This window comes from Agelaius tricolor, unplaced genomic scaffold (genome assembly GCF_023055355.1).
Source record: "Agelaius tricolor isolate 1412-34295 unplaced genomic scaffold, bAgeTri1.0.p SCAF_7, whole genome shotgun sequence".
In the NCBI taxonomy this organism is placed as follows: Eukaryota; Metazoa; Chordata; class Aves; order Passeriformes; family Icteridae; genus Agelaius; species Agelaius tricolor.
This window is the reverse complement of record NW_027269267.1, coordinates 2,144,012-2,154,380: the sequence shown is the minus strand read 5'-3', so window position 1 is coordinate 2,154,380 and position 10,369 is coordinate 2,144,012. Positions and strand designations below refer to the sequence as shown.

Sequence of the window (10,369 nt, the reverse complement as noted above, 5' to 3'; positions counted from 1 at the left end):
GGGCGCTGTGAGGGGATGGCGGCGGGGCGGAGTGAGGGGGCGGTGAGGTTGGGATAGGGCTTGGACGTCATCCAGGACAGCTGCGTCCGATCGCCGCCTTGTCCCCAGCCCATAGCACTCAGTGTCACCTCCAGAGATGGACACTCCAAACCCCCCTGGGCAGCCCCTGCCTAGGCCTGAGCACCATTTCCAGGAAAAAAAATCCCACTATCCACCCTGAGCCTGCCCTGGCCCAGCCTGAGGCCGTTCCCTCTGCTCCTGTCCCTGTGCCCTGGGAGCAGAGCCCGACCCCCCTGGCTGTGCCCTCCTGGCAGGGACTTGTGCAGAGCCACAAGGGCCCCCTGAGCCTCCTTCGCTCCAGGCTGAGCCCCTGCCCAGCTCCCTCAGGGATTCTGCAGCCCCTGCCCAGCTCCCTCAGGGATTCTCCAGCCCCTGCCCAGCTCCCTCAGCCCCTCCTGGGCCTCCAGCCCCTTCCCAGCTCCGTTCCCTGCCCTCGACGCCTGCAATCAGCAGAAGGGCAGAAGTAGAAACTGCTCTGGGGAGCCAGACAGGAACACTCAGAGTGCCTGGAGGGCAGGAGCTCTGTGGGAAGGTCCCAACTGTGCCCCAGTGGAAAAGGCCCTGGGGGTGCTGGTGACAGGGGCTGGACACGAGCCCAGGGGTGCCCAGGGGGACAAGAGGCCACAAGAGCTGGGCTGGATGAGGAATTGTGTGTGCAGCAGGAGCAGGGCAGGGATTGTGTGGTGATCACAGATCCTCTGAACAGACAGAGACACAGTTCTCTGCCAGGATTTTCCTGGGAAGCTGTGAGAAAGTTCAGAGAAGAGAATGAGAAACAATTCTTATCTCCATTTGCTACACCTGTTGTTGTGTACATGTAGAATGTGTTATGGAGATTATTTACCAAAGAGTGATTTCTTAATTAGACACTGGATGGTGTTTAGAGGGATTGGCCAGTTAGGTCAGAGCTGTATCAGACTGTCAGTAAGGGTAACAAACTTCTTAGTGAGATAGTATAATATAGTAGAATAATATAGCTTAATGAAACAATTGACCAGCCTTTTGCAATCACAGAGTCAATACCAATTATTCCCCATTCAGGGGACCATAACCACAATAGGATTGTCCCTCTGTGCTGGCTCTGAGAGACCCCTGAGGGCTGGGCCCAGTTCTGCTCCTGCAGGAGAGCCCTGGAGGGGCTGGAGCGTGTCCAGGGCAGGGAACGGAGCTGGGCAGGGGCTGGAGAATCCCTGAGGGAGCTGGGCAGGGGCTGGAGAATCCCTGAGGGAGCTGGGCAGGGGCTGCAGAATCCCTGAGGGAGCTGGGCAGGGGCTGGAGAATCCCTGAGGGAGCTGGGCAGGGGCTGCAGAATCCCTGAGGGAGCCGGGCAGGGGCTGGAGAATCCCTGAGGGAGCTGGGCAGGGGCTGGGGCTGGAGCAAAGGAGGCTCAGGGGCCCTTGTGGCTCTGCACAAGTCCCTGCCAGGAGGGCACAGCCGGGGGGGTTGGGCTCTGCTCCCAGGGCACAGGGACAGGAGCAGAGGGAACGGCCTCAGGCTGGGCCAGGGCAGGTTCAGGGTGGATATTTGGAAACATTTCTTCCTGGAAAGGGTGGTCAAACATTGGAACAGGACACTCAGGGTTTTGGTGGGGTCCCCATCCCTGGAAATGTTCAAAAGTCTTGTGGATGTGGCACTTGAGGCTGGGGTTTCATGGTGAACATGGTGGTGGTGCTGGGTCATGGCTGGGTGTGAGGAGCCCTCAGGGACTGAAATGATTCATGCCCAGAGCATTGGTATGAAAGAGTTTTGCCCATTAAAACAAAAACTGTGTAACCACAGAAGCCTCCACCTGGCTGGGACTTTGGACTGTAAGTTGAACCCCTAGATACACTATTGTTCAATCCTGCCAGCCTAGGGGCAAACAAACAGGACTGAGGGAGAGGGAAAACAAGGGCCAAGCCCAGCAGAGATAGAGATCCTTCCCTGGCAGGGTTTAGGGTTTGGGGTGTGGGGCCCACGGTGGGCAGCTCTCCACAGCCCCCCTGGAACGAGGAGGGGAGCAGGTCTGGGTGTCACCTCAGAGGTTCACCCCAAGTCCAGAGGCACTGAACACCACAGGGCACAGCCCAGGGGCACATCCATGGGACACTGACATGAGGGACACCTCAGGGGTGTCAGAATCCATCCCTGAGTGCCCCCCTGAGTCATTCCTGAAACCTTGCACCTCAGGAGTGCACGGGATGCTACAGCTCCAGAGTCTGCTGCAAGAGACAGCTCTGGGCATTCCCCTGGCCTGAGCTACATTAACCCTTGGGACTCTGTGCTTGTGTGGGACCATCACCACCAAGAGCACTGCAGAGGATCAACAGAACATCACTGGCAGCTGTGGAGTGATGATATTTTCTTTATTCTGTCCCTCTCATTCTCTTTCTGTTCCCCCCCCCCCCCCCCATTTTCTATCTCTTTATTTTCTGTCTCATATTTACCACCAGATAAAACTCATACTATTGTCATATAGCCTCATTTGCACCTTAATTCAGGCAGAGGCATTTTTAATACTTTAATAACTGGATCTTGACAGAGCCTAAAGGTCTTTTCCAGCCTTGGTGATTCTGGGATTCTCTTCTTTGACCCCAGCAGCCAAGCTTGTCTCCCGGAGCAGAGCAGGATGACCCTGGAGAAACATCTGGGAATTTTGTCTGACACTCCCTGCCCTCATCCCTGTGCCAGAACAAGGACATTTGTCCCAGAAATTGCTGTCCCACCTCCTCATGGCCACAGCCACATCCAGTTGTTCCTCCCAGCAATCCTTGGATGGCTCCACAGCTCTCAGTGTCTGGCACATCCACTTCCATCCCTCACACAACGTTCCAGGGGAGGCCCTGGGTGCAGGGAAGGGTGAAATGGGAGCAGCTTTCCCTCAGTGTAGCCTCACACTAAAATAAACTAAATAAAAAAATAAATCAAAATAAACTAGCCTCCACACTAAAATAAAGATAGCAAAGTAACATGTTCAAGTAAACATGTTAAAGTAACATGTTTTAACATTTTTAAAGTAACTGTGATCCTGTGAGAACTTTAAACAGAGAAATTAGAGTGATAAAGATGCTGTAGCCCCAAGAAGATGATTTCAGAAAGAGATAATGAGAACCTTTACCTTTAAACAACTCATCTTTAAAACACTGCCCCATAAGTTAGCATAGCCCACAAACACAACTTTAGGAAAACTTATAAAAAATGAGAAGGATTTCACAATTACAAATTTCCCTGGGCTGCTATTCATAAAGAGAACCACAAGAAAACTGTTTTCTTGTAGACAAGTCTCTATAACATTACCAAGAGGGACTTCTCTCCCAAAGTAAACTAAAAAAAGACGACTTTAGAAGTAGTAAACTGACTGAAATTTTAGGTTCTTTTTCTCTACATTGTCAGTAAAAAAGTTATAAGAAAAAGAAAAATATCCTAAAGATTTTATTCTTATTACTCTTTCTTTTAGTTGATGTTAATAAATTTTTCTTTATACCCTTTTAAAATTTTAAACTTGTTTTACCTTTCTCCTAATCCTATATCACAGCAAAAAATAAGTAAATATATTCTAGTGAGTACACTAATAATTAACCAACACTGAACCCACCACGCCAATTAATACATGAACCAAAAAATCTCAACTTAGCAACCCAAAACCACTACACAAAATCAGTATTTCCACCCAATTTCAAAGTAAAACTACCACACACATTCATTTAATCCACACTCCTCCAGCCTGTTAAAGCTCATGGTACAGAAGAGTTTTCTTCCAGGGCATTGCCTTGGAGATGTGAAAATGTTCAGGCTGGAGCTGTGCAGCAGCAGCAGCAGCTCCTGCTCTCCTGGGCAGTCTCTCCCTCCATGCAGGGTCAATCCATGATGCCTGCAGCAGCTCCCTGGGCCAGACACAGCTCCCCAGAGCCTGCCCAGGCTGGGACAGGGATCTCAGGGTGACAATTCCAGGCCTGGAAAGGCCAGGGATGCAGGGGGGGGGATGAGAGGGGAAGAGAGGAGCAGCCCAGCCTCTCCCAAGGCAGGGCCCAGCAGGGTCCCACTGCTGGGATCCACAGCTCAGCCCCTGGGATGGGATTTTCAGCAGCAATTTGCCCATGGCAAGGGAGCTCAGGCCTTGGCAGGGGCTGCCCAGGGAGCTTTGCAGTGCCCAGCCCTGCAGGTGTCCCCTGCAGGTGGCACTGAGTGCTCTGGGCTGGGGACAAGGTGCCCATGGGGCACAGCTGGCACTGCATGGGCTGGGAGATCTTTTCTGTGATTGAATTTGGGAGCTTTTCCAGAGTCAGATAAAAATTAAAATTGCCGAGTGAGCAGTGAAGGCAGGTTGAAAAATAACAACTGCATTTGAAAAGGCATTGCAAAATAACATTTAATATTCATAGAAGAATTACATTCATGTATGGTATGGGATACACAACCATCACTTAATGCTCTACAAGTCCTGCTGCTCTTCAGCAGTTTTACCTTGGTTGCACCTCCTGATTTTTTCTTTCAGGACAATGAAATCCTTTGGAATATTTCCAGGTCCCCCTTTGAGCACTGTGGCTCTGCTGTGTTGGAGCTGAAGTGTCCCAAAGACAAAGCTGAGCTTGGTTAGACTGAAAAGCAAAATCACAGCAAATCAAAAGCATTTCCTGCCCTGGAACAGGAGAGGATGCCTGGAGTTCCAGGCACAAACATTTCCAGATTCATGGCCACTGAGGCTGTTCTGCTTTGGTAGGAGCAGCTCAGAGCAGGAGAGCCCTGCTGGGGCTCCTCAGTGGATTTATCAGTAGGAGAAAACAACCACAGTTAGTCCCACATGGAACAGGAATAAAGTTATGGAATGAAGGAATCAAATATTCCCCTTTGGGCCTGTGGAACTGTGCTCCTCCAGCACTCAAGCAGGACTTTTAGTTAAAGCCCTTTCCTCCTTTTTCACATCTTATTTATAATTATCAAAGATCTGCTTGGATACTAAATGTTAAAGAGCTTTTTCTTCTGAAGTGGGAGGATTCTGCAAGTCCCTTAAATGTCTGATGCCACTGAAAGCAGTTTAATGGCAAAAAGTTCTCTTAGATTTTAACAGCATTTGACAAAATCATGGAATAACAGAATCCTGGAATGGTTTGGGTTGGAGGGACCTCAGAGCCCACCCAGTGCCACCCCTGCCATGGCAGGGACACCTCCCAGTGTCCCCAGTGCCCAGCCTGGCCTTGGGCACTGCCAGGGATCCAGGGGCAGCCCCAGCTGCTCTGGGAATTCCATCCCAGCCAGGAATTCCTTCCCACCTAACCTATCCCATCTAACCCTGCTCTTCTTTATCAGCATTTTAAGGGAAATATCCAAGTATGGAATGCAACCAGCAGGAAACTGAAAGTAAAAGTACCAAACCATCCTGAATATTCAGATTATTCATAGAAAATATTGAAGATAGGTGGGAAATGAACACCAACATTTTAAAAGTGGCCTGCTCCAACATTCAAGTAATGCTTTCAAAGGGTAACTTTTCACTTGTGCTCATTCCAACAGCATTACAGACCATTAATAAATTATATTAATAGAAATAATTCACATTCTTAATGACCACATCTCAGTCCACCACTTTCCTTCACTGTAAAAATGCAAAGGATTTAAATAAGTTTAGCACAAGCCTCTTGTGCTGTTATTTTTGTACAGTGTTCCAGTGTGAGAGTAAAGGATGTTTCATTATTTTAGTTTATAAACCCAAGATGAAAATATCATACATCTGTACCTAAAACTGAAGAGAAAACTCTCTTGTTGTTGTGGGAGTTTGGGAAAAAGAAATCCTTGACTCCCAAGCAAATCTTTTCCCATGTCCTTTTTAACTTAGGAAAAGCACTGGGATGATCCCCCTACCTCTCTCACCATCCAGGAACAGCCAAATACATTCTTTTGTACAAAAATGTTCTTACAAAAACAAACAAAAAAAGAATATTATTTTCATTTTAGTTAAGCAATTTCTATTTTTACAGCATTATCTTCATTTAGTTGCATTTCAGAAGCTGCAGCCACCTGAGTCACTGAAAGAACAAAAGTTTTTCATTTAAAAAATATGAATTTAAATATTTTAATCAATTAATTAAAGTCAAAATCTCCTCAAGTAATGCTAATTACAAAATGTTCCTGCAGAGCTTTGTGTTTTATGCACATTTCTGATTTGTTAGGAATTGCTAAGCCTGAAGATGCTGCTCTGAAATTACAGCCAGGGCAAGGCTGCAGCTCCTTGCACAATGCTGAGACTCAGACAATCCATCTGTGGGGAATTTGGGGGATTTTTTTAGAATTTGATCAATTTAGGTCAAATTAGGGGCTTTCACCTCAGGAAATGACTCGCTGCAAACTGATTGTACACTGACATGCAATATTGGATTTTCCTTCTATTTTTGATCAGGACACAGTTCCAAAACCACTTTAAAGTCCTGGAGAAGTCCCAGGGCAGCTGCTACTTCCACCAAGTCCAAAATATTCTTCCCCTATTTACAAAATGTCTTTAATCCTTCCCATGGAAAACAAATAAACCACAGAAACTCTGAGAAATTCCCACCAAACTTCCCCTATTTCCCACCACAGCAACTGGAGATTCCTGCTTTTTACCACCAGCTCCTGAATAATTGAAGAGAAATCCCAAAATGTAGCTGGAAATCTGCAGGAAAAAAAGGAATTTCAGCCGAGCTTTCCCTATGGTTGATCCAGCAGGAGCCTCCCAGTGCTCAACTTTCCATCTTTTCCAGGAAATCCAATTCCACACTTTCCTCCAGCTGCTGCAGGACCCTGCTGCTGTTGCTGCCAGGGGAACCCATGGGGGCAGCTGCAGAGGGGTGGGAGTTGTGGGGGTCACTGCCAGGGGCTGTGAATGCCCAGCACAGGGTCTGGAAGAAGGGCAGCAGCTGGGTGATGCTGGACACGGAGTGCAGGCTCAGCAGGGGGAACTGGGCATTCCTGGCAGCTCCCTCGGGGTGCTTTGGGTCCTGAAAGGGAAAAAAAGCTGGGATTTATTAAAGGTAAAGGTTGGAAAGGATTTGAAGATCATGCAGCTCATCCATGAGCTCCTCCACTGTCCCAGGCTGCTCCCAGCCCCAGTGTCCAACCTGGCCTTGGACATTGCAGGGATCTCAAGGCAGCCCCAGCTGCTCTGGGCAGCCTTTTCCTCTTCCTCACAGGGAATATCTAAAAATCCCTTCAAGAACTTAAAAACTGCCATTTAAGGAGAACAACAGCAGCTCAAGAGTGGCTGGAAGATTGCCATGAAATAATCCCACTTCCAGAGCAAAGGCCTTGAAAGCAAGACTCCTGTCTTTCCTTGCTGAGGTCATTTATCTGTTGGAATTCAGAGATTCATACATTTTATTCAAAATTAAAAAAAAACCCCAAAGCATTTGTTGGCAAAGAGGTGACTTTGCTTTCTTACAGAATTTCTAGCACGGAATGGTTTGGGTTGGGAGGGACATCAAAGATCAGGGGCAGGGACACCTTCATCCTGGCCTTGGGCACTGCCTGGGATCCAGGGACAGCCACAGCTGCTCTTCCTCCTCCTCACAGGGAATATCCAAAAATCCCTGAGTAACTTAAAATCTTGTGTTTGGAAAAATAAATGAATGGATTAAAAAAGAAAAAGGAGAAGTTTTTTTACCCCATATTTCATCTTGAGTAGATCCATGATCCTCACGATGTGTGGTTGGCATTCCTGGTGATTTTCCACCAGCTGGGAGGTGACAGGAGATGATTCTGTGTCCACCTCTGGCACAAAGGCCCATTTGTACCTGGAATAAATGGGTTGGTTCCTTAAAAAGGTGGAAATCCTTGTTTGGATCATGCCTACTTTAGGGCAGCACTGCTTGTTCCTACAAAAACCTGTCATAAATGTTCTCTGTTGCTATTAATGAATTATTACATTACTAATTTGCCAATATTTAAATACAACCAGCTCCTAAACATTCCCAGGTGTGTGCAGATGGAAAACAATCTCCACCTTTCTCCTTTCCCAATTTTTCAAGTTAAGGGATCCCAAAGAGGAGGGTGAACTCCTCCTACACCACAACCAAAATCTTCTCCCAAATCCCATTTATCAGCATACATTCACTATCAGCACTCCTAAAAGGAGCTGAGGAAAGGCAAACAGAAATCTTGAGGAAAACACAATTCTTTCAAAGGCTAAAGGAACAGAGGAGAAGAGGGACTCACATTTGGAAGAGCTGCATCCTGTCAGGGGGGAAGGAAAGTGCAGTGTCCAGGAATTTGCAGGCTGCCAGGTACAGGCACAGCTCCTTGGGCTGGATCTCAGCCCCTGAGCCTTTGGCTTTGCTGATTTTGCTGTTGCTCCTGTGTTTTAATTAAAAAAAAAGTCCCATTCAGACTCCAATCCACCCCAGGTTCTTCAGTCAGCACAAGAGGAATGCCCACATTTACACAAAGGAGCTCTTGGACAATTATTTTTATTCTGCATGAGGCTCTTGTATGAGTATTTTTATTTGATTTTTGCTCTGTAGCAGCGAAATAATCTAAAATATGCCAAAAAATGGCATCATGTTAAAATATTCAACTGCTGACTTAGCATTTATTTTTGTACACAAGTAATACTTAGTAATTATATTTTTAAGCATATCATTGTTTTAGCTGGTAAAGAAAATCTAAATTATGATTTAGCAGTAATAGAAAAATAAAAATATAATAGCAAAATGTCCTGTTGGCTCCTCCCTATCCCAGGGAATTAATTAAATTAATTAATTTTAAGGAAGTCTCTCAAATGGCAGCTCTTACTTTGCTGGTTCCTCTTCCTCAGTTAAATCTTCCTCCAGCTGTAGAAATGTCTGGATCTTTAAAGAAATAATTATTGAGAAGCTGAAATGTTCACACAACTCAATCCCAACTAAAAGTGATGATTTACATTGAAAAGGAACCTTTATGACATGTAACAAATGAATAATTCAGGCATGAGATTCCATTAACAACACCAAAATTAATCCAAAAGGAATTTCCTAATGACAATTTAACTTTTCTCCCCCAAATTATCAGATTAATGTAAAACTGTGGAAAAATTTCCAAGCAGGGAAGAGGAGAAAGCTAAACTGAGAAAATCCACAGGCTGAGTTTATTCCAATGTAATTTTTTTTCAAATGTTTTTTTCAAGTGAAGTAATTTTTTTTTTTTTTTCCCAAATGTTCAAAACTTCTTTCTTACCAGTTCTGTGACCATGATTGGCCACAATGAGGTGAGATGCTGAGGGGAAATCCTCAACAGGAGAACTCTGAAGAAGAGAAACATCTGGGCAGCCACCAGAGAAGTCTGGCCCACGCGGAGGTTCTCAGTCAGGCGTTCTGAGAAGCACAAAAAAGGGGAAAAGCAAAATAAAAGCAGCATTTTCCTGAATTTGTGTTGTTCTAGGAATTAAAGTGTGGAATCATGGAATGCTTTGGGTTGGAAGGGACATTAAAGATCACCCAGTGCCACCTCCCACTGTCCCAGGCTGCTCCAGCCCCAGTGCCCAGCCTGGCCTTGGGCACTGCCAGGGATCCAGGGGTGGAATCCCATGCCAGCCCTGCCCACCCTGCCAGGAACAATTCCTCATTGCCAAGGTCCCATCCAGCCCTGCCCTCTGGCAGTTTAAGGCCATTCCCTTGTCCTGTCACTCCTTTGTGGAAGGTGGCAAAACACACTTTTCACTTGATCATCACTTTTGGGCTGAATTCCTTGCATTTTATTAACTGAGTTGTAATTCAGACAAAGCCTGAGTGGGTTTATGGTGCACAAAATGTGATCAAAACTGGCATTTAAGGAGAACAACAGCAGGTCAAAAGTGGCTGGAAGATTGCCATGAAATAATCCCATTTCCACAGCAAAGGTAATGTATTTGCAGGGACCCCCATGGCAGGGAGGAATGATGAATCTGGCTCCATGTTCTCAGAAGGCTGATTTATTATTTTATGATACTATATTATATTAAAGAATACTAAACTATACTGAAGAATACAGAAAGGATACAGACAGAAGGCTAAAAAGATAATAATGAAAACTCCTGACTCTCTCCAGAGTCCTGGCACAGCTTGGCCCTGATTGGCCAAAGAGTGAAAACAACTCCCAGCAGAATCCAATGGAACAATCACCTGTGGGTGAACAATCTCCAAACACATTCCACATGAGCACAACACAGGAGAAGCAAATGAGATCAGAATTGTTTTCCTTTTCTCTGAGGCTTCCCAGCTTCCCAGGAGGAAAATCCTGGGTGAAGGGATTTTTCAGAGAATGTGAATGTGACACAAAGGCCTTGAAACCAAGATCCCTGTCTTTCCTTGCTGAGGTCATTTATCTGATGGAACTCAGAGATTCATAA

At 46.1% G+C, this 10,369-nt stretch overlaps 1 protein-coding gene across 3 annotated transcripts in view; it reads right to left on the bottom strand.

Annotated features, from left to right (window-relative positions):
* The window catches only part of DOP1B (DOP1 leucine zipper like protein B), a 121,820-nt gene that overhangs the window by 48,230 nt on the left and 63,221 nt on the right, over positions 1–10,369 (bottom strand). For 2 of the 3 annotated variants that reach the window (XM_071430116.1, XM_071430117.1), the window contains exons 33-37: positions 9,220–9,356; positions 8,800–8,855; positions 8,224–8,361; positions 7,673–7,802; positions 4,383–7,010 (exon numbers count right to left, since the gene is read on the bottom strand). The exons of the other annotated variant lie outside the window; for it this stretch is intronic. In XM_071430116.1, the coding sequence (XP_071286217.1) occupies positions 6,753–7,010; positions 7,673–7,802; positions 8,224–8,361; positions 8,800–8,855; positions 9,220–9,356 (719 nt within the window). In that variant the 3' untranslated portion in view covers positions 4,383–6,752. Of the gene's footprint in view, positions 1–4,382; positions 7,011–7,672; positions 7,803–8,223; positions 8,362–8,799; positions 8,856–9,219; positions 9,357–10,369 lie in introns of those variants that run through there. 3 annotated transcript variants of the gene reach the window in all.